Source organism: Patiria miniata, unplaced genomic scaffold, assembly GCF_015706575.1.
Source record: "Patiria miniata isolate m_02_andy unplaced genomic scaffold, ASM1570657v1 HiC_scaffold_25, whole genome shotgun sequence".
Taxonomy (NCBI): domain Eukaryota; kingdom Metazoa; phylum Echinodermata; class Asteroidea; order Valvatida; family Asterinidae; genus Patiria; species Patiria miniata.
This window is the reverse complement of record NW_024037064.1, coordinates 7,798,534-7,825,966: the sequence shown is the minus strand read 5'-3', so window position 1 is coordinate 7,825,966 and position 27,433 is coordinate 7,798,534. Positions and strand designations below refer to the sequence as shown.

Below are 27,433 nucleotides of genomic sequence, written 5' to 3'. Positions count from 1 at the left end.
TAGAACTTACGTTGTGCACACCAATATGCACAAAGCGATGTCCGTATATCGTGCGTTATCAAGGGCGTGACGCTCCATCCATGTACTGTTCATAAAATCATGTTTAATATATTGATTATTAAAGATATCCCTCACATCGTCAAAACGGAATATCTACTTCTTAAGAAAAATATGGTTGTACACAGCGCATGCGCGTATATAAAATGTATACATATTAATTAGAACGCAGATGCGTCACTTCATCAAAACGCAAATCGTGAAGGCTTCATATTTCTAAATATAGCACACGTGTAAACTCAATGCGACTAAGTGACACATAGAGATTGGTCACTTCGTCAAAACGAAAAACTTAGTGTGTAGCACTTTCAACATTTTGTTCAATTAGCGTAAATAACGAACGATGGAATGTTGCGTCTCGAAATTTAGTAATTATGTAGAGGACATCATAACATGTTAGAATATCCAAAAATATTGCAGAAAATCTCGGTTTTGGACGGATGCGTCACTTCGTCAAAACGGTGACGATTTTGTGGGTGGTGGGGGGGGGGGGGGTGTCCCCCAGTAGATGTTCATTTTTCTGCGCTTCATGCTACGATTTTGGTTTTATTTCATAAAATGGAGGCCATTCAAAGAGCTTTAATATGATGTACAACTTGGCTTTGTAGGCACTATAGTTTTGGAGATAAACAAGTATTTAAAGTTTGGAGGTCATGCCGACTTGTCAAAAGTTCGTTGACCCGTATTTCAAAAACTAACGGGCCAAATTAAATTTTAAAAATCAGTACTGGATGTTTCTCATTTAGGCCAATTATCACACCAAATATCGTTTCGGTATGTGAGGGTCGGTTGAAAAATCGTGTTGAATTGACACAGAATGACCCATGCATAACAAATTCTTTGGCACAGTATGTTCATGTACATGTACATGTATTTTGAAATTGTTTTAATTGGTTTAATTGGTACATTATAACAATAAAAGCTTGAAGGGCATGCAGTGAGTTTTCATGAGGTACACATTTTGTACAATTTTCTACCCCTCTTAAATGTATGAAAACCATCTGACATCTCTTTTGGTTAAATTTCATTAAATTTGAACATTTAAAACTTCCCATGCTTTCCTTACAACTGAGGGCGCTGTTGATGTGATGTCATTTCAGGAAGACACTGTTCAGTTCAGGGGTTTTCTGTTCAAAAGATTGTGAACCAAAAATTTGCTCAATGAACACATTTGTGAGACAGGCTTGCTGCCTGGCTTACTGTCATGTACTACTTGCACAACAAAGAATCACCAAAGAAAAGAACATTTACGACAGCAAAATATCCAAAATTCTAGCAACTTTTCGTGCTGAAATAGCTATTAGACATTGAGGCTTCTGCCTGGAATAACATCACAGTTTTGCTCATGAATATGACAATTCGTATTAGCATAAAACTAAAATTTGAAAAAGGCACCAAAATACTTTTCAAAATGGCAAAACAAAGGTGCATATTCAAGGATTGTATTGTATTAATAAAAAATTACATTGCATGGCCCCTTTAATTAATGTGTCCATCAAAGTTTACAATATTTATCAAATGTTACATTAGAAATCCTTATTACATAAGAATTTTCGGTTTACAAATGTCTATTTACAAAACTTGAGTATGCAAAAGTGTAGATGAAATAGAGTTAAATTCATCTACTTAAACAGCGGTTTTTATGGAAACTAAATTTGCAGAGTTTTGGGGGAAAACATTAACGTTTTTCAAGCAATGGCGGTCGTGAACCACGTCGAACTCCAGTCATCACAGGTCAATCACAAGACAATTACAAGCAATGTAGTGCTAAGTCACAAGTTATTCAAATGATCTGTGACAATGGAGCGTGTCCTTCCTGCGTTACTTGTTTACATGTACTTGACTTTGTGATTTGAAATGTGATGGACGCGAGTTCTACCTAAACAAACGATATCACAGCCTTGCTGCATATACTATGTATTTGTTTGAATTTTAAAGACTAGTTGAACAACTCACTGTGTAAAATCATAAAGGGTGTACCTGTTAATATTTCTTATCAACAAGCTGGCCTAACGTTTTTATCCTGGCATGATCTTTGACAAAAGTCCCGACAGGATCGAAGCATACCTTTCAGGTCAATCCAATCAGTAAGCAGTTTGTAGCAATTTCATTGATTTATTTTTGAATCTGATGAAGTAGTTGTAGCTAAGAAAGTTGATGCAAACTTGTATTATTCTTGGCCACTTTAAAGGTAATACACAACATTTGCAAACAACACAAACAAAACCACCAAAATATTATGAAATCATGTTATAACAAACTCGTTCGGACCTAGCCAAATTGTTTGTTATATCAGAATTTTGTATTAAGAGGAACATCAGTCCCATTCATTGTGCATATAAATGCACAGTCGGGACCAAGGCTTTTTGTTTGTTATAACCAGAATTTTGTATGAACAGAGTTTGTACTAACGAGAGTCGACTGTACCTTAATTGATGACTGAAAGTAAATAATAGTACACTGAATCATGCATCCTGTGCAATCACGACACATAGTGTGCTGTCATTTTCACCATATTTGGGGAAAAAAGCTAACTTTTTTTGCCTACAATTTACCAAATTTAGTTAGTCCACATTTTGTTTGCAATCGGTTACACACGCATGAACAGGTGAAATCCAGCTAGTCTGATTCCCTGACCTGACATCTATAAATTGCTCTGTTCGATAGACGAAGGATTAGGGAACCTGACAACAAGAACAGCACTATTTCTTGGTTTTTCCAATATCTATGAATAATGAAAGGTTTGCGGAAACACCATGTGCGAATAATTTCTCAACTAAGAGAATGGTTCTGAAAAGAACCAGAGGTATAAACTCGACGTTCCAGTCAGTATGCTCTGACCGTCTTCAGGAGAGTTTAACGTCGAGTTTATACCTCTGGTTCTTTTCAAAACCATTCTCTTAGTTGAGAAATTATTCGCACATGGTGTTTCCGCAAAACTTTCATTACTTAGTATCTCCACCATGCAGAGCCTCAAATTTTTTAATATCTATGAAGTTCAGTGTAACCAGGGGTGTGAGAGACCACCGATAAAAATAGCTGAAAACAGCTGAAAAACGTGTAAACAAAAGCTGAACTTTGGAAATCTCCTATACTTTTGTAAACAGCAAGTGAGGGAAAAAAGCTGACATCCAAAACAAAAAAAGCTGAAATCAGCTTTAAAGCTGAGATTTCACACCCCTGTGTAACACAAAACTTTAAATTGCAACAAAAGCAAGTGTTGTACTTGTACATGTACTTTACACTTCAGTGCTACCATATTCCATGTTCCATGTGTTGCTGCCTGACCAACACGACTGCCCACTACTTGTAGTTGGTTTTCCTGTAAATATCGTGCATTATCTTCTTCTTTTTTGCCATTGTTAAAGTGTATTTACACGTATGTATATTGTGAATTACTTTTACATGTAGGATATTTTTGTTGGTACATTTTCAGTAAACAGATAATTAAAGGGGATAGATGTGGATGGGCTATGTTGTCTTTTTATATTGTCAAACTGCCATTTCCTGGTACACTAGAAAACGGGTCATTCTTTAACTTTAGTGTCCAAAATGTGACACTTTTCCTTTCCCGATATGTATTGAGAAAGACCCCAAAAAGGAATATACAACATTTGCAAATATCAAAACAACAATTATTATAAGTGCTTTACTGGACTGTTTGTAAATGACAGTCTAAAGCAACCTGTAAAATCATCACACCTGGTGTGCTGATATTTTCAAAAGCGGTATTTTGTATCAATTTCCAACGCTGGTCAGCTTTTTTTTTCAAATACATGTAGTGTCCCCAATTTACCATATTTAGTTAGTCCGCATTTTGTTTGCAATCGATAACACACCTTTGAACGGGTACAAACCAGCTAGACTGGTTCCCTGACCGACAATTCCCCGACATCTATAAATTGTTCTGTTTCTTTGTGAGGTCAGCAAACCAGTCTACAAGAACACGATTGTTTTTCTTGGTTTTTCCAGCATCTATGAACACAAACCTTCAAACAAGTCAGTGTAACAATATTTGCCATGAAATATAACCCCCCCCCCCCCACACACACACACACACACAAACCCAACCATTTCTGAAAATGACAGCAAAAGCAAATGTTATATATTCCCTCTATAGACAGTTGATTCTGCTCGTAACTAAAGGTTGAACAGTTAAATAATTAAGCGGTCAAGGGATTCCTTTGGGGATAATGAAGGAAATCGCGTCGGCCGTGGGGCCCCATCCGGCTCGATTCAGCTGGAATAACGTGATCCAGGTCACAAGGGCTGCCGTCCATAGGACCGACCCTATGCACGACTTGATGAGATCTAAGTGGGACAAAAACAACAGAATTTGAAGTTATTCTGGTCACACGTGTATAAAGTGGTGGTTGAGACATGTGCACTAGAACGCAAAAGGTCCTGGTTTCAAGTCTCACCTAAATCAGCTTGTTACCTTTTGTCTCCAAGTCTGGGACAGTGCTTATAAAGTTATGGTTGTGAAGGGCAAAAACCAAATATTGAGACTTACAACTTCTGAATTCAAATTTATACAGAATTCTACCAGAAAACTATATTCCTAATTCGGCATAGACTCGAGTGGTAAAGTCCATCAACTGCCAAAGATTAGTAGCAACGGTCGAAACAGTCGCACAGGGATTGTTGCTCGGATTTGTATTCACACTGTGTTCTTGTCACCGGTTGCAATAGCTGCTTAGAACAGATTCATATCAGCCCTGACTTTTGCAAGCTCAGTTGTCAGGTAGTCAAGAAGTCTGCACTAGTTGGTTGGTGGTTCGAGTCCAACCAAGCAAGTTTATGATTTTCTTAGGACAAGCTCTTGGATTAACTGAGTATAGTGTGCTTATAAAGTTACATAGGTCAGCTTAGTTTCACCTTATATTACAAAACGTGATATTTTTGTTGGATTACTTTAATACTGTTTAAACTTGTGGAGCGTTGACTAGTGGTGTTTGTGACTCCTGATCAGAGGGTCAAGGGTTTGAATCCAACTGCTGGACATATGTTGTGTCCTTGGGCAAGCCACTCTACTCCCACCTGCGTCTCCCCACCCAGGAATACAAAGGGTAACTTGCATTTAGCTGGGGAGTAACCTGCAAGGTTCTGGCATCCCATTTATTCTCATTCATTTCATGAAAAGGAAACCAGAGATAAATGCCAACCTGATGGGCTACATGTATATTGGCTCGTGGCCGACTTTGATTTGCTTTACTTCAATACTTACATTTCTTCATCTGCTTTTGTTCATCAAAGGGAGGTCTGATGAAGGCTTCTCTGAAGAACCAAATGAAGTTGATGAACCAGAGGAACGGCAGGAAAAAGAAGCCGCCTGATGGGAATATCATAACAGACAAGGTAAGTACATGTACATGTATACTGTAAACCCTCACCATCCCCAACCCTTCAAAACCCAACGGTACGTTTTGTTGGAATCTGTTGGAGTGAGTACTGGTAAACTGGTTATGCTTTACATGGGTCAGGCATATGAGTTTACCATATGGTCTTTGATTTTGCATGAGTGAGGAATGTTCCTAGTAAATCACTAAAGGGGATTATGCGCCCCATCCCACAGAGTGTTAGTCCCCCCCCCCCCCCCCCCCCCCCCCAACAGAGTGTTAGTCTCTGGAAGAGATTCTTGCACAGCAAGCGGCTTTACAATGTAGACTATGTGGTACCACCAAAAAAAAATGTATGTGGGTTCAACCCCTGACAGGGAACATGGTGCTTGTGTTCTTCGGCAAGACACTTCACCACAATTGCCTCTCTCCACCCAGGAGTATGAATGGGTACCTGTGAAGGTAGAGACCAGATTGCGCTGATCTCGAGCTGAGCTGCAAGCCTGCAACTACTGGTCTCATGGCCTGATGAACAGGGTTAATAATTGTGAAGTGCTTTAAGCTCTTTGGTATTAAGCATTATAAATTATTCAAAACAAGACTGCATCTTGGCCTCCAGATTCTGACCATTCAGCGGGTGCTTTCTATCGGTTCCTGGGTAACCCCTTGTTGTATTACAAATACATGGCAGCAAATTGACCAATTAACAGCTTACACCAAATAACGTCACAATTTCTTAAGTCAACTCTGATTGGCTAGCGCACAGTGTTGCATAAATTTTGCGTGCATGGATTTATCAGATGTTTTTGGACCTGCGGGCTCCAACAAATAACGGTTGCTGCTCAGACTACATATATCAGAGTGCAAGGAAAGATACTCGGTAAGACATTTCTTTAATATCTTTCATAGTTGTAGCAAGGTAGAGTTGTAGTCTTAAGAAGTAAAAACAAACTTGAAAATCAAAGTACAGTCTGAACTTTAAGATGAAATATTGTAGAGTGTCTCCATCAGCTACATGTATACCAAAAATACATTAAAGAGGTTGTGGAATGCTCGAAAACATTTCCGTCATTTTTCGGGTATATGTAGCCTAAGGTGTGATGAAATAAAAACGACTATTGTTTCTGTCATGAAATGAGTACAAAGGGTACTTTTGAGAGCTGTTTTTCAGGTCCTGTTTCGACCCGAACGTGCAATTTGTGTAAAAGTCGTCGTTGCGGGCAGCAAACAAAACACAGTAAATCGCGACGTAATAAACAGGACTCGTTTATGCTACTCTGCATCGGGAGTCCTGTTTATTACGTCACGATTTACTGTGTTTTGTTTGCTGCCCGCAACGACGACTTTTACACAAATTGCACGTTCGGGTCGAAACAGGCATGACAGGACAGGACAGCTCTCAAAAGTACCTTTTGTACTCATTTTATGACGGAAACAATAGTCGTTTTTATTTCATCACACCTTAGGCTACATATACCCAAAAAATGACGGAAATGTTTTCGAGCATTCCACAACCTCTTTAAACAGAGCCTGTGTATTTCTAATAAACATAAATGTACAGTCAACCTTTATTTATGTAAACTCAGCAGGCCTAGCGAAAATGTTTGTTGTATCAAAATTATTTGGCGCATACATGTACATGTATACATTTAAAAATGGTATGCACTCACTCACCAACATAATATTTACGGCATAACTCCAATTTGTCTGTGTCGGAAACTCTCTCCAGATTCATGATCTCTTCTGTGGTTTGTAAAAGTCACTTGTGAAATCTGTCAAAACTAAAAGATGAGTCAAATTAAGCTTAGCAAAACTGTAAAATTGCTCCCTGATTCAATGGACCGATCCAGTAAGCTCCGCCCAGTGCGCACGTGGGCAAATTCACAAGTGTTCCGCTCCAATGCCATGCTGCATTTTCCTTCTGCGCGCATCATACGCACGTGCACGCATGTCGGGCTACAGTGCACGCGGAAAGCTTTCCATATAAGAAGTTCACTAATTTTCCTCTGAATTGACTAACAAGCCCCCTGATAGCAATTTTATGTCATCAAAGTCAATTTGAGCAGTGAGAAAATACAAGCATTTTCTTAGAAAACACTTAGAATTGTTCAGTCCACTCTCATAGGGTTTGTACACAGGGTGTTGAGTGAACTTCTTATATGGAAATCTTTCCAAGCACGCACGTCGGACATAAATCACGGCTGTGATTGGTCAGAACACCATGGGGCGGTGCTTACTGGATCGGTCCATTGGCTCAGACTAACAAACGTGGTGTAGATTCTACAAAACATACACACATATACACGAATAGGCAAGCCTTACAAAGCTGATCTCGTACAACTACAAGTGACAGTCAGTCAGGGTCAGTGAGGGTCGAGCGAGATTGGTAACCAATGGCAGTAGGGCCGCAAGTGTTATTATTCAGTAACACAATTAATCGAAGTGTCAGTTATTCGGCTACATTTTTTTATTTGATTAGCTGGCCTTTAAACTGGCCTAATCCCACCTGCATTTGTGACTTAACTAATGAGCATGACTATGGCCAAGCACCAAAAATAAATAAGTTTGTCGTCCCCGCCTGCTATATCTGCAAATTTAAAAATGTACACTACCATCTTCATGATCTTGGGGGGGGGGGATTTTTTTTGTTTCTCGACTTAAGTTTAGACATTAATCCAAGATTACCATGATTATTGATGTAGCTGTGTAGGTTTACATAGGCTAAGTTAAGTATTGGCTGTATCGCTAGTTAGGCATAACTTTACACTATAGGCCTAGTCTTTTATTAAAGTTAATTTTTACCATTTTTTATAATCGTTAAAAAAAAAATTAGTTTGAGTAAAGCATGGAGGACAGGATAGACTAAAAAGTACCCCGTAAACTGTTTCAATAAACATGATTGGAGCTATGATGATACCATGGAGCTGATGATACCAAGAAAAATGGAAGCAATAGCGCCCTCAGTCGAAACACAAAGAGCTTTTTATATTTTGCTTGCGATTGGACCGGTCCCTACTTATCGCCTTTAAGTTTAACTTTGTAAATAACACCAATAAATCCTTTCAATGACAAGCTTTGATCATGCGCTTGTAACCTGCTTTTAAATACTGAATATAATCTGACGACAAACCAGTTTTATGCAGAATCTGGAGGAAAAGAAACTAGTATTACTCGTACGTCAGCGTAGGTCTGACCAAAGTCTGACACACAGCGGTACCCCGGAAGTTAATAATAAATCGTTTCATCACATTATAAAAATTAATTAGGAGTAGTAAAAATGTCGAAAATATTTGTACGTATTGTAGTTATACATATTACTATTTCGTCTTTTTTTAATATTATTATACATTTGCAATGTCTTCAAAGTACGAAATAGTATCTCATTATAAATATCAAAAATGTTGTAATCCTGAACGAGACTAAGTTCTTCCTCATAAACTGGATGCATGTCCGTTTATCTATTTGTTGAGCAAAGGCCGTTTAACAAATTACGGTTTTATTGCGGTACATTCTGTGCCGGAGTGCCTAAAACTAAAAGTCTAATACATAAAAGCAAAAAAAAGCCATTTTGCGATGTAATTAAGTATTTGTATATCCGAAACATAGTTTTGAAGTGTTTTTAATGGTATGTTATTAAAAGGGATTCTTAATTATTCCCAAGCCAGATATGAAGCTGAAGCTGAAAAATAAGCCGAGGTTTCAAAATCTCCTGTAATAATTTAGCAAAGAATACAGGACAGTGAAGCCAGTCTATGCAGACGCCTGCGCGTGTGAAGAATCAAGATGGCGGAATATCTTGCGTCGATTTTTGGAACGGAAAAAGACAAGTAAGTCTACCATTTTCCGACTGTTAATCATTATATTTACATTTTGTAGTTTCTTTGATAGACTTGGCATTTATTTACTTTAGCTTTTTGTTCATTTATATATCGTAAGTTTGTCAGAACCTTTCATATATTTTGCGTGATTAGGCTACTCGACTATTGTTGATGTACCCTAACGTGGCGCGGCCCCTAACGTGGCGCACTTGGATTTTTCGCCGGTAGCGCCTAGCTAGAGCAAAATTTTAAACTGAAATTTCACAGAAAGTGAAATTTCATCAAGTGCTAAACGGTCCTGTTCATAAATCGCGAGTTTATTTACCCGTAACAAAGTTAGAAGGAAAAGCTATTTTGGCGTGATTTTCCGATTTTATTTTCAAGTGCAGTAAAGATATTAATTATTTATCAGAATTTATCAAGTTTACAGGAATTCGTAAGTGTTAATTTGGAATTTTCCAAGATTTATTCAAGTGCGCCACGTTAGGGAACACTCCGCCAATTTGTGCCCAATTCCGGACACCACCGTTTTTGAATTTCGGATTAAATTTTATGAAACTGAAATTGTTCACAGAGGTTAAATAGCAAGCATTGATAAGGTAAAAGTACAAGTATTTCATTGCATGAATTTGAGGTTTATCAACAAAGAGGTTTGGCAACACTACACGAGGAAAGTCGGGTAAGCTTCGAAGTGCGCCACGTTAGGGAACACGACTATACTCGGACATGTCGGACGACTTGTCGGAATCGGATGAGTGTGTACTGTAGTGTAGGCCTACATCATCATCAGAGTATATTTAGCCGGCGCCGGTCAAATTTAAGTAGACGATACTTCGCCGGCTAAGCACTGAACAGGCGAAGTGACTTTGATATATTACTATATCTGGTCATCACTCGTCACTCTGCATGCCCTGTGGCTGTGCACATGTTGCAGTGAAATTATTTAGGAATCAACAGATTTCTAAATTTGGTGCGCCTAAAAAAACTACGCAGTGGCTATCGTTATGGCAGCCGTAACGCATTTTCCATTTTCTATCGTTACGGTACTGCAACTGCGCAAGCGTGATGACATGGCCGATCGAACCAAGATCTTCGTGTGACCTCGCCAGGTCAACTCTACATTCGGCTCAACCTTTTGGGATGGAGCCAAGGAGGGTTGTATGCTTTGCATCGCGCAACAGTACATTATGCAGCATTAGGGCTAAGGCATTCAAGTTATCAAGATATTTTGTGGACGGTGGTAACAACTAACAAATGTCTCTTAACCTTTTTTTTTAAGGGTCAACTGTTCCTTCTACTTCAAGATTGGAGCCTGTCGTCATGGCGACCGTTGTTCAAGACTTCATAACAAGCCAACGTTCAGTCAGACGATTGTTCTGTCCAACATCTACCAAAACCCACAGAACACTGCGCAGAGTGCAGACGGAGGACACAGTAAGAAAATAACTTTATTCCTAACTCTCTTATCCATTAAAATCCATCATAACCCTAAACCCCTTATGCCTTTCGCTTGGATGCAGCCTCAATCCTTCAAAGACGTCCAACTTCCTCTATGTAAAAATTGGATACAGCCTCAATCCTCCAAAATCCTCTGTTATTTCTTGAATTTGAGTGGTGGAGGGGTGACCATTGCCTCAATCCTTCAAAATGCTCCAACGATCACTGTTTCTCAATGTATATACATGTATGTTGAGGCAGTGCAGATGTTATCCATGAGCAGTGCGGATGATTTCAAGTGTATTCTAGGCCTTAATTTATGCACGGCAAAGCACAAACAACACAAGGTACAGACTAAATCCAGGGCATAATGCATCCTCCAAAATCAACTGCAAACTTTTGCCGTGCAGCCTCAATCCTTTGAAATCCTCCACTTATGCAAAGAGTATTTATGAGGATTTGGGAAGGTTAGGTAGGTGAAGACGTTGTTGTAAATTGGATATGCGATCACCCGCTTAAAGAAGGCGTTATCAAAATGTACAGGTGTCCCACTTCTACTCGCTCCTCTTCTCTTGCATGCGCACACAACTGTTTCGCCTGATCTATGCAGCGGCAGTGCACATTCGGCATCTTGCATTTGAGCTCCGAACCAAACTCTGAAATTTCAGCCACTTGCATACAAGATGTTACCAGAGTTTTGTCATTTGTGCAACTTCTTGGCTACACCTTTGTTGTATGTAGCATGCGTGCAACCGAAAATCAAAACCGTAATTTGCTTGCAGAAGTAGGGCATGCACACTACTTTCCCCCATTTTTCAGGGGGAGATGTTACAAGATTCCCAAGACAGTGTTGTGATAGTGGTTCGCGGTTGATAGCGGCAGGTGATCGCGTCTCCAGTTTACAACAAGGCCTTGACCCCAGACGAGATCTTGAAGGAAAAAATTAAGGCGAAGTACTGCATGTAAACCCATAAGTGCCAGTACTACTATTTCTACACATTTCTCTATAGTTGCTACCAGACTTATGACAATGAATGAAGAGGTCGGCCTTTTCAAACAGTTGGACCATGGTTGGACATGTACCAGGCTAGTAGTTAGCCTCAAAGTTGATATCACCTGACTTCCCTCTCATGTGCAAAATATTGCAAAAAGGTCTCCTTTAAAAATTGATGGAGACTTCAATCTTGGCTGGTGAAATACTGAGGGCCTCATGAATGATTTTGGAGATTTAGTCGGCCAAAGACTGAGTTAAGTTGACCTGATTTCATTTTGCATGTTTTTTAGCACTAGGAGTCCAGGTCTTGGCAGATTTTAAAGAGACTAAAGGGTAACGTGTTAACCCAGTCCTGCTGATTAGAAAATCACAGGTGTGTGGAAAAAGGCACACCTGGATTTTTCTAGGTGTGTGGTTTTCTAGGTGTGTGATCTGTGGTCCAGGGAAATTCAGGCGTGCAATTAATCACACTTCTCGGGAAGCTTTTAGGTGTGCGATGGTGTGGGGGTGTGATCGCACGCCTCAAATCAGAAGGACTGTTAACCCTCTTTTGATATTTTATTATTTTCATTTCGTAATGTTTTTCCAGTTACCAACATTTCGGATGTGGAGATGCAGCAGCATTTTGACGACTTCTTTGAAGAAGTCTTCACGGAGTTGGAAGAGAAGTACGGGGAGATAGAGGAAATGAACGTTTGTGATAACCTGGGCGACCATCTGGTAGGCAACGTCTACGTCAAAGTGAGTTGTCTTCAATTTTACTTTAGGGCTGTGTGAATTCAAATAATTCGTTACTGGGATATTTTAATCTCATGTGATCAAATATTTGGATATTCGTTGTTAAAGCAATGGCTTTGTTATTGATGAGTTGTCTTCAATTTTATGTTGAGGCTTTGTCAATTTGAATAATTCAATACCCGGATATTACATTCCATGTTATCAAATATTTGGATATTTGCTGTTAGAGAAATGGCTGCATTGGGGGAGATGTCTTCAACCTTACATTAGGGCTGTGTTAATTCAAACAATTTGATACCCAGATGTTTTATTTCTATATGATCGAATATTCAGATATTCTTTGTTAAGCAATGGCTTTGTTAAGGTGAGTTGTCTTCAATTTTACGTTAGTGTTGTGTTCATTTGAGTAATTCATTACCAGATATTTGAATCCCATGTGATCAAATATTTGGATATCCATTGTTAAAGCAATGGCTTTAAGATGAGTTGATTTCAATTTACATCAGGGCTGTGTTAATTTGAATAATTCAATATCTGGATATTTGAAATTCGTGTGATCAAAAGTCTGTTTTTGCTTTCAAAGTAGGCCTAATCCTCAACTTCATTTCAGGGATGAGTCTGTTAAAATAATTCAAATTCGGATGTTCAAACTCCATGTGATTGAATATGCTGATATTTGGATGTTAAAGCAATGTCTATGTAGTTGTCTTCAACTTCATATAAGGGCTGTGTGTGGGTAAAATCGAATAATTTGATATCTGGATATTTGAATTCCATATGATGTTCGAGCAACATCTGTGTTAAGATGAGTTTTCATGAACTTTGTGCTAGGGTTGAGTCAATTCAAATGATTCAATATCTGCATAGTCCTGGTGTAAAAGTCCAAATAATTGTGGTAGATCTTTAACCCTAACTCCCTAGGCCTTTTTGCTAGGATGTAGCCTCAATCCTGCAAAATCCTCCAATTGGCCTCATGGAAAAATAGCATATAGCCTCAATCCTGCAAATTCCTCCATTGTTTCTTGAATATGGTCCATGGAGGGGTGACCACTGCCTGAATCCTGCAAAATCCTCCGGCTATGACTGTCAATAGGCTGAGGCAGAGGCAGTGACATCCTGGAGCAGTGCGGAGGATGTCAAGTATAATCAAGGACTAAATTTATGCACGGCTGAGCATAAACAACACAAGGTCCGGCCCAAGACCTTGACGCAGTGCGTACTCCGAAATCAGCAACGCACTTTGGCCATGTAACCTCAATCCTGCAAATCTTTCAATTTGCAAAAAGGATTTTGGAGGATTCAGGGTGGTTAGGGTTAAAGCGTGTCATGCGTATATCGTTGGGAAAGACCACAAATTGCTTCCAATACCCAGGAGTAAAATGCATGCATTTAGCATTGGTTAGCCGCACACTGCCTAGGAAGCTGAGGTGGTCCACAGAATGCCTTGTGGGTGTATTGAGCATGGTTAATAGTCATGTCAGGTGTTCTGAACTACATTATAAATCCCCTATTATTGTTTCCGTTGTGCACGTTGCAGTATCGTCGTGAGGAGGACGCTGAGGCGGCCGTGACTGATCTCAACAATCGTTGGTTCAATGGGCAGCCAATCAGAGCAGAGCTGTCCCCTGTGACAGACTTCCGTGAGGCGTGCTGTCGTCAGTATGAGATGGGGTAAGAATCATGATCTTTTGTTGTTGTTGTTTTGGGTTTTTTTGTTACGTCATCTTTAATGAGGGTGAACTCCGATCAGTGCAAGGCACTGCTTTCCATGGAGGCCCTCAAGTTAATGAGAACTATGAGACCCATTATGTAGCACCTTTATAAGGATTTACAAGGTGCTGCAATGCATATTGCAGCCACTGCCAGAAACACCAGGGCAAACCCCTTCTCTTAGCGATAAGTGTTACTGGATCCTTTAACGTGTATTACACAACACACAGAACCTACGGCTTTGCGTCCAATCCGAAGAACGAAGCGATAATGGTAAAGTGCCTTGCTCAAAATCACAAGCACCATGTTCCCACGGTCAGGATTCGAACCCATGTACCATGGGACACGCGTCGAACACCGTAACCATTGGACCACAGCACCTCATCTTCGAGCAAATCTAACTGAATGGATTCCTCTATTTTTCTTTTCTGACGGATGAAAATTGATGAAAATGTGGCAACTGCGCTATCACTGCAAAAGCTGAGGTTACACGGCACCTCGGCAGCGTATGGCATAACCACTTCTAAGACGTATTGACTTGAAATTGATTTGTTACATGATTTTTAACTGACTTGCCAAAAATTTGTGATTGACTTGCAACTGACTTCAGATAGTTATACATGTAATAATAGCAGGCATTTACATAGCGCTTTTATGCCGCAACGGGGTATCAAAGTGCTTTACAATTATTTTTTTCCCTGTTCAACGGGCAAACACTCCTGAAACCTTCTCAACTCCCTGGGGAGCATACACGGCCGGAAGGCAGCCATTTCGGCACTCTTGGCCGTAATAAGCCTCTCACAGTAGCCAACACTGCCCTGACAGGCACCCATCTACTCCTGGGTGGAGAGAAGCAATGAGTGACAAAGTGCCTCGCCTCGGGGCACACGCACCATAACGCCCGGCTAGAGTCGAATCTACAGCTTGTGTTTGACTGCGACTATAATGCCTGGCTAGAGTGGAATCCACAACTTGTGTTTGACTACGACTCTGGTGCATAGGAGGTCAGATCACCTACAGTGATCAGATCACCTACAGTGATCACCTATAGTGATCAACTACAGTGATCAGATCACCTACAGTGATCACCTGCAGTGATCAGATCACCTACAGTGATCACCTGCAGTGATCAGATCACCTACAGTGATCACCTGCAGTGATCAGATCACCTACAGTGACCCAGACCACCTACAGTGATCACCTGCAGTGATCAAATCACCTACAGAGATCACCTACAGTGATCAGATCAGATCACCCACAGTGATCTGAGAATTGAAGAGAATCTTCATTAAGAATCAATCCAATTTTCTTGTCGTTCCAGGGAGTGCACGCGCGGAGGCTTCTGCAACTTCATGCATCTGAAGCCCATCTCGCGCCAGCTGCGTCGCGACCTGTACGGCCGGCGCAAGAAAGGTCGCCGCTCTCGCTCACGCTCACGCAGTAAGGAAAGGCCAGCCGGGAGATCGCGCTCCCGAAGCAGAGAGCGCCCTCGACGTGGGCACGACAGGTCCAGGGATCGTGAACGCTCAGGGCGATTCTAGAGTCCACGTAAGCTCCACGCGGCGAGTTATTGTGGTTAACCTTCTTCAAAGGCATATAGGGTCATTTGCTTTTCGTGCATTTTGTTCGTTTCCAATTCTGACAGCACTCAATATCCAAAGAAGGATGTTGAAAACCTTGCTCAGGGGATGCTTCTCTTTTCGTTGAAGTAAGAAATCGTGCACAACCTTTTAATCACGATAAATGCAAATGATCCTATGCCTTTGAGTACATTAAAATTGGAATAGCCATTGTGTGGTACATATTGCTCCAATTGAGGGTTCTGAAGACCTGTATTTTCTGTGGGCTCTCAATAACCTGGGCAGGTGCGCAAACCAATCAATTAAGTCGTGCCCCGTCACCAATGACTGCTGTGACTGATGTCCGGCATGCACGCACTAACATGGGTGTCTGTTAGATTCAGTCAGATGTCTAGTGAAACCACCAAATGTTGATAAGGATAACCAAAATGAAAAACTTATCTAATAAGTGAGAATTCTTTCTCGTATTTCTTTGTAAAGAAGTTCTAGTTGCCTTTTTTTGAAAAGCACTCTTAATTTGAAATGTTACAAGTACTTCAATCCTTGATATTTCTGGGGGGGGGAATTCTGAGTTCTTTGTTAATTGTGAACATATCCCTCCCCGATTCTAACATGGATGTGCCCCATTGCATAATGTAGTGACTTCCTTGTATATAATTTTTCTTGTAGAAACTGTATGTGTAGTTAAATGATGTCTTTTTCTTTCTTCTTTTTTCTTAATGTGTCTAAAAAAAATATAAAGTTTGTTTTTAAGCTGTTAAGAGGAGCTCACTTTTGCTTCGGTTACCTAAGTTGTGATTAAGTATTTTCTTTTGATTTTATTGAAAAATACATGTAATACGTTTGTGGAATAGCTTTAAGGTAGAGTAGACCATTTGCAGCTTTCCAAAAAGTAACCAACTAAATTATTGTTGATGTAGCCGAACGTGGCGCGGCCCCCAACGTGGCGCACTTTGATTTTTCGCCTGTAGCGCCTAGCTAGAACAAAAGTTTTAACTGAAATTTCACACTCCCGTTCATAAATCGCGAGTTTATTTATCCGTTACAAAGTTAGAAGAAAAATTTATTTTGGCGTGATTTTCCGATTTTATTTTCAAGTGCAAAGTGAACCCTCTGAAAATGCCCCAAAAAATAAGAAAATAATCTTCTGACAAACATCTGTCTGGGTATGTAAGTAAAGATGATAATGATTTATCAGAATTTATCAAGTTTACAGAAATTATGAAATGTTAATTTGGCATTTTCCGAGATTTGTTCAAGTGCGCCACGTTAGGGAACACTCCGCCAATTTGTGCCCAATTTCCGGACGCCACCGTTTTTGAATTTAGGATTAAATTTTATGAAACCGAAATTGTTCACAGAGGTTAAATAGCAAGCATTAATAAGGTAAAAGTACTAGTAATTTACTGCATGAATTTCAGGTTTGTCCACAAAGAGGTTTGGCAACACTACACCAGGAAAGCTGGGTAAGCTTCGAAGTGCGCCACGTTAGGGAACACAACTATATTGTGAAAAAGATTACTAATACTTGGTGTAAAGAAAGTAATGACACTAAACTCTCTGTGACATTATTCCTTCTAGCGTGCTTTCATTTTGAAGAAAACGACAAAAGAAGGTCATTTCCAAAGATTTGTCAAGTGAGTGAGTGACACATATTTGGAAATATCCATGCATTCTAATTGGTTCATTGTAGTTGGTTCGCAATTGGGTGAATGGGTTACGGCTGAAAGAGAATCATACCCTGTTTGCTGATTTCAGGATTGTGTCACAAGAGGGCGCAATTCAAAATATGACTGGCAACTTTGGAATTGAAATCGAGATCCAGAATATGTTTGTTTTGTTTTCTTGAAATAATTGCACAGCATTCACAGACCTAACACTTCATCAGATTACATGTAGTTATTAAGCGTCTGTCTTTAGATTTTGATCAGTTTTGTTGGTTCAAACCAAAAAGAAATTGCGCAAATGGTTTGCTCTAGCTTTAACACATTCGGCTTACTATGGTTTTGTTTACTTTTATTTTCTTAAGATTTACGACTCTACCATGACACAATCCGTTTATAGTGATGTGTTAAGTCAGACTTGATGTATGTATAAAGCAACTTTTTGAAGTAGATAAAAAAATAATTTGTTTGTGTAACTCCAGATAAGCGTTGTTTTATTTTCTTGGAGTTTTGTTGATGGACCTTGGATGCCCCAGGACCACCCTAGCTTGGCATGCCTTCAGCGGGCCTTCACCACCACCCCCGGTCAACCCCCCATTTCCTGAAAGCTAATCCACTGCTGCACTGATATCCATGTTTAAAAACTTGAGATCGGTGGGTGTTAGGCTACACAGCGCCCTCTTTAGTTCTGTACGGAATCCGAAATGAGGTCTTGGGAGCCTTTCCATTAAAATACAGCAGACATTTCAATACTGCAGACATTTATTGAAAAACTAGAAGGACTTAACTTGTGTATCGTGGATCAACATTGACCGCTTGTCACTAACACGGAAACGAAAGCCGCAGTGTTTGATAGACGGGGCCCGTTTGTAGCCTCTTTGTCTGACTATAAACTCACCGACTGTTACTTTGTGTATTACGTCAATGAAAAAAATGGCTAAATGGATGTGTAGGCCACGCGCATTTAATGAGAATACGTCACTGATGATTGCCATTTTGAATGGAATGAGTTGGCGCTTTTGGGGCCAGCATTATTATACTTGGCTGGTGTTGTCTTGTTTTCAACTGTTTGTGCATTTAATATAAATTCGCAGTAAATCGTGGACCCCCTATTGTCCGTTTTTTGTTTGTACTCTAACGTTTTAGGAAGACCTCAAGAATGTTTTGTACACGATTGCCAATACTGTGGACCCTATAGTCCTCCATTGTTCAATGTCCCCTATTGAATGCAGAAACAAACACACACATTTCCGAAATGGAAAACACCCCAATCAAATTATCGTTCCGGTTTGTTCGAAAGGTTTTAAAAGCTCCTGAAAATCGGGCCATTTGTTAAAAAAAAAATGGTGTTTTCCCTTCAGGAAAAGAAGACGAAACACAACAAATGACGCGGGTTCGACCTCTTTTTTAGCACGCATGATGGATGGCCAATGTCCTCATTGACCGCATTTTGTTCGAAAATAAGTCACTGTAATTTCTTGTGCAGGAAACTCCCACGACTGTACGTGCCCAAAAAGGACTGTCAGTGGACAAGAAACAGCTTTCCTCATCGTTCAGTTTCTGTTTGCAAAATCCAATTATGGAAACACTGGTCAGCATATGGGACCCGTTTTCGAGACAAATTGAATGGACTTTGTATATAGCGGCAGCCGCGGGCGCCTGTGTTTTGCGTATTTGCGCTTAGGGGACGGCAACACCTCCCCAAATTGACTCGGTGAATCTAATTATATCGCGACATCTTCGAATTTAGCGGAGCCCCGGGGAGGCCGGCGAGGGAAACGGGAGCTTTTGTCCCGGTGAGCTGACGGCCAAGGCCTGGTGAAGATGGGACCTCGGAAACTGAGGTTGGATTTTCAAGCACATCTCGGTAATCTAAAAAGTGACCGGAGTGTGGTGAAATCTGGTTAGTAGGACTGGTTGGTTGTATTGCGCATGCCTATAGGTGAGCATATGACAGAAGGGGATCCATACGGTACGGAAGTGGCAAGATTTCATCAGAGTCCAGATTTCCTATGACACTGCATTCAACTCGTGCCATGTATTTTTTTTTCCGCACCGTGACCCCACTGTTTGTCAGCATGCACATTATTGTCGCGTGAATGCGCGTGCTTGTGACGTCATGATGACGTGTACCTCTTTGGCTCGGCTACCTCACTCGTAGTCCTACCGTCGCGGGGGAAGCTTGCATCTCAGTTGCTGCGGCGTCTAGTGAAAATAAGCGGCACTAAAGAGTTTAAACTGAACTTGCTTTCGGCAACTACAGTTCAATGTAAGGAAGACTATCGTGGATCATAGGCATCCCTGTGAAAAGTGATCGATGTTGATGAAAGATCAACCCCGAAAAGAAATGGTAAGTCTTGATTTTTCAATTAATATTTGTTTTTAATTAGCAAAGATCTCGAACATTCACACTGCGGAAACAGTGTCAAACAATTAAACATTATTCTAAACATTCTTGCTATCCCTTTGTAAACACGTTTAAATACTAAACACGTTTACTTAAGAGTATAAAATTAATGGATAGTGTTAAGCAATTGAACATTGATGCTAGGTACAATACACGTAATTAATGTTAACCTTAAATGGATATAGTGTTTAGCAATTGAACATTGATGCTTAGGTGTGACGTAATTAATGTTAACCTAATTAAATGGATACAATTGAACGTTGATGCTTAGGTATAAGACACGTCATTAATGTTAACCTTTAAACATGTTTACAAATTGATTGATTTTTTTAGCAATAGTGATGTCTTAATCTGGCTGTGAATTCTCAGGCTAGCTTCAAATTTTCCTTTTGCACAAAAAAATGTCACTTGGTGCATCTTTATATACCAAGAACCATTGGAATAAACTTCGATATCAAGCTTAAACCAAAGGAAGCTGAATTCAATTCCAAATCTACGCCTACGCAATACAAATCTGATGTTTTCACCAAGAAGGTGCGAAACTTTGAGACCTAAAACAAAATATACAAATTTCCAGACCTGCCATTGCTCGCAATAAGACATCAAATCTAATCACTGAATTCTTGATTTTTCGACAGCGGACAAATTTACAGTGTTCTCCAAAATAATTTACTTGCAGGGCCCTAGAAAAATAAAGAGAACGCGGCTAGCTCGAAGGCCGGTAATTCTAAATTATAGGGTAGTAATGCATGAAACATAAAACAGGAAGACCTTTTCAATCTGTGTATTTTCCGCTACATTGGCTGTAGCTTGCTTTTATATGCGGAATGTAGATTAGAGTTCGAATGTCAATACACGCGAGAGTCGAGCTGCGGTTTGCACAATATAGTGAAGTCCAAAATTAAATGGTGGAAATAAGTGCTTGCGACTCTGCGCTCGCTCATGCACGCGTGACTTCGCACACGATTACTCAAGTACAGAAAGTGAGCTGCCAAAAGATGCAGGTGGATAAGAAGCGAGTGCATATATACTGCTTCTAGTATAGTAGTGGTGAATACTGCATGCGTATATTAAGATGGTCTTCCACTTACCAAAAAGTGAAATAAGATTCTTAAGTACAGCGGTGAAGTGCATGAAACATGCGGCGCCAGACTAGTAATGCATAATGCAGGGAGATGCTACCTAGGGTACAACCCTGCAATAAAATTCCCATAGACACTAGTGCGAAATGCCCATACTTCAAAATTCTTTTTAAAAATACTCGGAACTCTCACAGGTGTTTAAGCTGCACAGAAAAATGATGATCAATATGTCATCTTTCATTTTCTTTCCATTTTTGGTAAGTTGACCATTGACTTTTTGAGAAATTCTCACTCCAAGAAGATGACCCCTATTTTTCCCAATGCGAAAAAGTAACCATCCTGACAAACGATCCCTCCAAAACATGGCAAAATAGTGCCACTTTCGATTCTACTTGCATCCAAAATGCTCAGAATTGGAAGCCCCAAGTCTGGGCCAGAGGTTCATTGCCATATCTCTTCGAACCCCCAAATGTATGGCTCTCAGAACTCTCTAAATGTAGACTATTTTGAGGGCATAACTTTTACTCATGACCTCGGCGGATGTGTTTAAGCCTGTATACCGGTGTGCACCCCTCATGTACATTAATACATTAAGAAGCATATGTCGAGGGGGTAGGAAGCGCCTGATGAATACGGGGTTCAGTTTAACATCTCAGTATTTGGATTGGTTTATCATAATACTTTTTATAAGCATTGAAATTAATTTATACTGTGATTTTAGTGAAATCTTGATGAAGTATTGGTTGTGTTTGTTTTCATTGTATATTATAAACCTGCCTGTGTCTGTTTGTCAGGCGGGCTGTGTCCTTGTTTGTCTCGGTCAGTCGATCAGCTTGTCTATCTCTGTCTATCTATTGGTCAGTCGGTCGGTTTGTTGGTCTGTTTCTGCCTGTTTGTTTGTTTTTTTCTGTTCATCGTTATCTAAAACCTACGCAATACATCAGTAAAAAACTCATTGAGATTTAGCACGAAGAAAGTGTGATGTTAGAAAAAAAATGCCCCAGTTCAAACAACAGTGATGAACAAGTGGATATATGACAACTCTATACCAAAAGGACTTAGCGTTATTTTGTTTTAAAATATTAATAATTATAAAGGAGGCTTTGCCATTAGGGAGACAGCTCTGTGACTCCGTAATGACCGGTGTCTTCCTATTGTCGAAGAAATTACGATAAGGTGTCTCCCTAATGGTACATTTAGTAATAAAGTTACCTTGGATTGGACATTTTGGGAGATAGACTTGTATACCAGTTATTTCACTTAAATGTGCCCTAACCCAATATTCCCTAGTCCTTGTCCAACCAATTTCGGTATGTTTACTAATTAGACCACAATCAACAAATTGCGACACTAACATTTTGCCTCCAAAGGGGGATGTGACATTCCCTAATAACTGATGTCTCCCACCGTTCGAAGAAATTACGATAACATGTCTCCTTAATGGTACATTTGGCGAAATAATACTAATAAAAAAAATAAATCTAGAAAAACTAAATAAGCAGAGAACTCAAAAGAGCAGACAACGAAATTGCAAGAATGATATTTTGGTGCATTGAAATTCGAGCATCTTTAATGTCTAATATTTGAATCGGGGAATACGAAAAGTGGTATTTTTTATGTTAAATGTGATACTTCATCAAGAGATCTGAAAGCAGTTCAACATTGAATTTCTGATGTTATTGAACACCGTTCTATTCAATTCTGCCAAGGATGCAGGATGCACATCTTCCAAGAGCCTCGAAATGCTCCAGAAAAAGACACTTACATTTATGCATGCACACGTGGTCTGGACCATTGTGCAAAGGTGGCTGTTTAATTAGCGTGGTATATAAGGTCGGGCAGCGCTATATTTAGCACGGTTATCCTGCAGACAAAGGCTATTGAAGACTTCAGTCTGTTGGAGATATTTAATAACTCATCAATTAAGACCACATACCATGGGGAGGAGACACGCAGAGTGACACACACCGTGAGGGACACTGTGACAAATTTACAAGGAAATTTCGATATTGTATTTGTGTGCATTTGAAATAGGAAAATTGAAAATTGCAAATACATGGTATAGAATAATTTTCACGACCTTTTTTTATGCACTTGTAAATCTATTGAATTAGGCTTACTGTACTACTGTTCTGTTGTACTGGAGAGATTAATTTGCACTCAACCTGTGACCATTTAACAAATTGACCTTTGAAAGGTCAATTTCAGTATGGGTTGTAACAAATCAAATGTTATATTCGCTAGTCCAAAAAAGAGCAAGCTTACAAGTCATCTTTGTACCTCAATGATTGACTCACTAACTCTCTCAGCCGGGCAGTGCCATCGTATTGGATTACCATGTAACGCCAATGAATGGGCTAAATCTCGCCCATTAGATGCATCAGTCTATTTGCGATATGGCAGACATTATGAGGGCGCTGTTTGATTTGTAAATTCTTTTGTATTTACCCAAACCAAACACCAACCCTCCATTGTGGCCGCCATGTCGCAAATAGGCCAGTTAAAAAAACTTCTAGCGAATAGCTATTCTTGAATCCATTGGCTAGATTTTTAGGTTCTGGGCCCAATTTCATAGCGGACCGTAAGCAGAAAGCAAAGCAAAATGCACGCTTACCTCGGAGGAAACAGTTGCTTAAATCGGTGACGTAACAAATATCCATGCGCGCGCAACCGTTAGCGCGTCCGCCCCATGAAATAGTAATAGGCAGATAAAGTGATGGGATTGTGCCTTTGATGATAAATGCTTGGCATTTGGCACACAGAATATATCACAAAAAAATATAAGGCTTGAGGGCCATAGCAGATTTCTCCTTTGAAAAAACATATTATATAACATGCATTGGCAGCCATTTTGAATAGTTTGAAAATTATTTGTTATTCTACCTATATTTTGTCAAAGGACAAATCTGCGATGGCCCTATAGCCAAATATCTTTCACCGTTGTGTGAAAAGCTATGCTTGTTTTATCAAAGGCACAATTCCCCAAATATTTCCCCTATCTGCCCCACTTTATAGTGCATAAGGTTAGCACAACTTTTCTGCTAACTGTTAAGCATGCACAGCGCCATAAAATAGGGCCCTGGTGCCAGCAATCGTAGCCTTGGCTTCTTTGTTGCATGCATTTCGAAGCACAGTACATGTACGTTGGCAGGCCCTCAATGACCAGCAAAAATACAAGCAGTAGAGATAAATGCGGGGTGTAATAAGAAAACCACATGAAATTGATGGAACGGCGAGTGATGTCATTAGTTGGAATGAACCTCACCGCGTTTGAGCGAGCATGCAGCGCGGGCATGCCGGCCACAGCCCTGCCGTCGGTCCCCGGTAGGCATATCACGCGCCGTCGGTAATTAAACTCCATTTTTCCCCGGCCTATAACCAGCCCATTTATCACTCAAACTCATTATACTAGTACACCGCGTTGATTAAAAGAAAAGGCTTCGCCACGCTAGCATGTCAAATATGTGTCTTTTGCTACTTCATCTCTAATCTGAATTGCTTGAAGTTGGCATATTTGATTAGCTTTGTCGAGTTGTAAATGATACGGATTAGTCATAGAGTGATGGATTCTCTCTGGTGCTGATTATAATGTAGCCAGCACTTTTCTGCTTAAATGCATATTTACTATTAATGTAATTGTAGTGGCTTTTGGCGCTTTTGATTTAAATCTATGCTAACTTGTATACGTGTATCATAATTATGACTAGGCATTGTAATGTAATGCACCCTTGAGCAGACATATCCTGGAGAGAGCGAATATAAGTTCAGTACATTGTTGAATGATTATACTGTATGGTGGTAATGTTACTTTAAGCTGGTATCGAAGAGAGTGTTAGTCTATAATCTTCGTGGTACCTCCCTGACTGACTGTCATTTGTAGGCTGGGCAGTGCTATCGCATAGGATTGCCCCGCAACGCCAATGAATCTGCCAAATTCGGCTCATTGTGCACACAGATAAATGAAAAGACTTCCAGTGAATAACCATTCATAGATACCTCAGACAGTTTACCCATTCCTATTGGTTGAGAGCCCGTCACGTGCCCGGTTTCCGAAACGGTTGATAAAGACCGGCTGGCTGGTCTGAAAAACTACTATTAAATCCGGTGCCTTTTACCGTTTTATTGGTTGAATGTTCACAATCTTTCAAGTTTTGATTTTTTTTGACCAAAAAGGTATTTATGAATGAGAATAAATGTGTGCTTGGCCGGTCTTGAACACTCTGTTTAAGATCTGTTGGAGTCTGGATGCTGATAATTACCCTAGCCGAAAGCGAGGGTATTCATCAGCATCCAGGGCCCAATTTCATAGCGCTGCTTAACAACCAACTTTGTGCTTACCGAGCCTCCATCTATTTCATAGGGACTGTTAAGCAGTAAGCACAACAAAAGCACGCTTAACCCAAGAAGAAAACTTTGCTTAAATCAGTGACGTAACAATAGAAATCTCCATGCGCGCGCAACCGTTGGATGCGCGGGACCTTGGATCAGTTCTACTTGGCTTGTATTGTCTTGTTCAGGATAAATAATTCGGTTAAACCTAAAGGGGCCGGGGCGGATTCCGCCCCATCCCCCTCGACTTTTTCCGCGATAGCCTTTAAAAAAAAAAAATTCGCGACCCGAGCTGTTATGACTTTTTAGCGTCAAGCCTTGCGCATCTTTTGACACCAAAAATATAAAAATCAGACCAGGGGTTGCCGCGCAGCGAAAATAATTTCCTGCGCTATGCGCCGTGAAAACTTAATTTTCCCATATACGTCGTGTACACAGACCAGAATTACCTTTCGTACATATGAATAATTAATTAGCCATAATTCCAAAACCTTTTGACCTATAGTCATGAAATTTCTTGGGTATGTTTATGAAGAGTTGCTCTATGCATGTACGTAGTTTCAAAAATTTTCGTGACTCGATGGCCGAGATCTTACGGGGGGCGGAATCCGCCCCCCCCCCCCCCGGCTGAGAGATGGTCAAAATGACCCGGCCCTTTTAGGGTTAAGGATTATCATTTCAATGTGAATGTGATAAAATAAGAACTAGAGTTTACACATCGACGTGGCTAAAAAATATCGAACCATAAAATGCATAGTTTTTGGACGGCTATGCCACGTTATGAACCTTATTATGATAAATTTCGAACGTGCCGTTCATGAGAAATATCAAGTTTTTGATCGAAGGGTACTTAACGTTGACGGTGCACAGGAAAGGGTGTGTTCTTTTGACTGTCCAACCGAGTGCACTTAGCGTGGACGTTTATAATTCAAAACTAAATTGTACTAATACTTGACGTGGGAGAGCCAAGATCTAATCTTTCATCCATGGTTAACCAATAAGCGAGCATGGTTAACCAATAACAAACATGGTTAACCAATAATAAACCCTAAAGGTTTAACCTCTTTTAATCTTGCTGAAGTACATGTATATAACTTTGCTAAGCGAATCAACAGCTAGAAAACAACGGTAAGGGATTAAAAAGAAGATTAACGGAGCACCGATTTCAGATGAGGAAGATTTGATTAAGGAAGATGAAATAAAAGTATAAAGATAAAGATTATAAATATCATAAAATATCATAATCTAAACAGGCTATTTGCACAGTCCTCTGATCTACAGCTGCACAAAAAAACTTAATCAATAATTATGTCTAATACAAAATAGGGTTTAAAAAGAAGCAAAAAAATTAAAATGGATGTATTAAATTTAAAAGGACCCCACCTAATGACCAGTTCTTTGTGTGCGACTACGCCCATGTTCATTTACTCAGGTGTAACTCATGGAGACGAGTCTAATTTCCTTTTCTCAATGGCGCCATTAATTGCGCTGGGGGCTCTTTTGTACATCGCTGGCAGAGACCTTGGCACACAATGGAACGCCTTGAGTAACGTTTACGGTGGAGAAAAGTTCACGGTTTGGTGCACACGCTTTCCTGGCAACCTTGCTAGAAAACGAGTAGTCATCAAATAAATAGCAAGGGCGTGTGATGGATTTTTGTGTACTTGAATTTTTCGATAATAGGTTTGTTTCATGCCAATTTTAAGCAATGGGTATTAAATGTTACATATTAAAAGAAATAGTAAATAAGAGTATGTTTCGTTGCATTTTCTGTATAAAATACAACGTTTTAGAAACATGTTTGCAATTCAATTTTGTTGGGCTTTTTTGTTATTTATAATTAAACATTCAGGCTTCGCTTCATTTTAAATATTCATGAACAAAATTGTGACGTCATCTGTCACCACTCCTTCACAATCATCTGAATTTTGGTAGTTGTTTTTTTTTTTTGGGGGGGGGGGTACTAAGGCTCGATGTTACAACCTCATGACGGTGTAGTCATTCAAAAAATACAGAACAACCCAGACTATCATATATATGTCTGTGTAATAATAATCTCACGTTCTCTGCATTGCTAAGTTTATGTTAATTCGGTGTTTTCATTTTAATGTAAACACATACCAGTAACAAAGTTGGTTGCTGCAACCAACATCGGCTCATAAATTTTAACATCGATACATCCGGGTGCACTTTCAGCGCCTGTTGACCTTTGGAATTTGTAGGAAATTGGTAGATCACTAGGATTATTGCTTTAAGCAAATAGAGTCGGCGATGAATG

At 39.9% G+C, this 27,433-nt stretch overlaps 2 protein-coding genes across 4 annotated transcripts; one reads left to right on the top strand and one right to left on the bottom strand.

The window, feature by feature from the left end:
- Positions 1 to 4,112: 4,112 nt before the first annotated feature.
- On the bottom strand, positions 4,113 to 8,629 carry LOC119733177 (gamma-secretase subunit PEN-2-like). Of its 3 annotated transcripts, none has more exons than XM_038206755.1 (4): positions 8,527 to 8,629; positions 7,071 to 7,177; positions 5,285 to 5,389; positions 4,113 to 4,368 (listed from the first exon to the last, which is right to left on the bottom strand). In XM_038206755.1, the coding sequence occupies exons 2-4, from the start codon at positions 7,129 to 7,131 to the stop codon at positions 4,229 to 4,231; spliced, it is 306 nt and encodes a 101-aa protein (XP_038062683.1). In that variant the 5' UTR covers positions 7,132 to 7,177; positions 8,527 to 8,629; the 3' UTR covers positions 4,113 to 4,228. The 3 variants fall into 3 exon arrangements, with proteins under 3 accessions (XP_038062683.1, XP_038062682.1, XP_038062684.1); XM_038206754.1 differs by having other exon boundaries at positions 7,071 to 7,175; positions 8,491 to 8,626; XM_038206756.1 differs by having other exon boundaries at positions 7,071 to 7,168; positions 8,491 to 8,626.
- Positions 8,630 to 9,100: 471 nt separating this feature from the next.
- On the top strand, positions 9,101 to 16,100 carry LOC119733176 (splicing factor U2AF 35 kDa subunit-like). The gene is made up of 5 exons (XM_038206753.1): positions 9,101 to 9,223; positions 10,494 to 10,648; positions 12,235 to 12,386; positions 13,921 to 14,054; positions 15,415 to 16,100. Exons 1-5 carry the CDS (start codon positions 9,180 to 9,182, stop codon positions 15,632 to 15,634), a joined length of 705 nt encoding a protein of 234 aa, XP_038062681.1. The 5' UTR covers positions 9,101 to 9,179; the 3' UTR covers positions 15,635 to 16,100.
- The last annotated feature ends 11,333 nt before the right edge of the window (positions 16,101 to 27,433 follow it).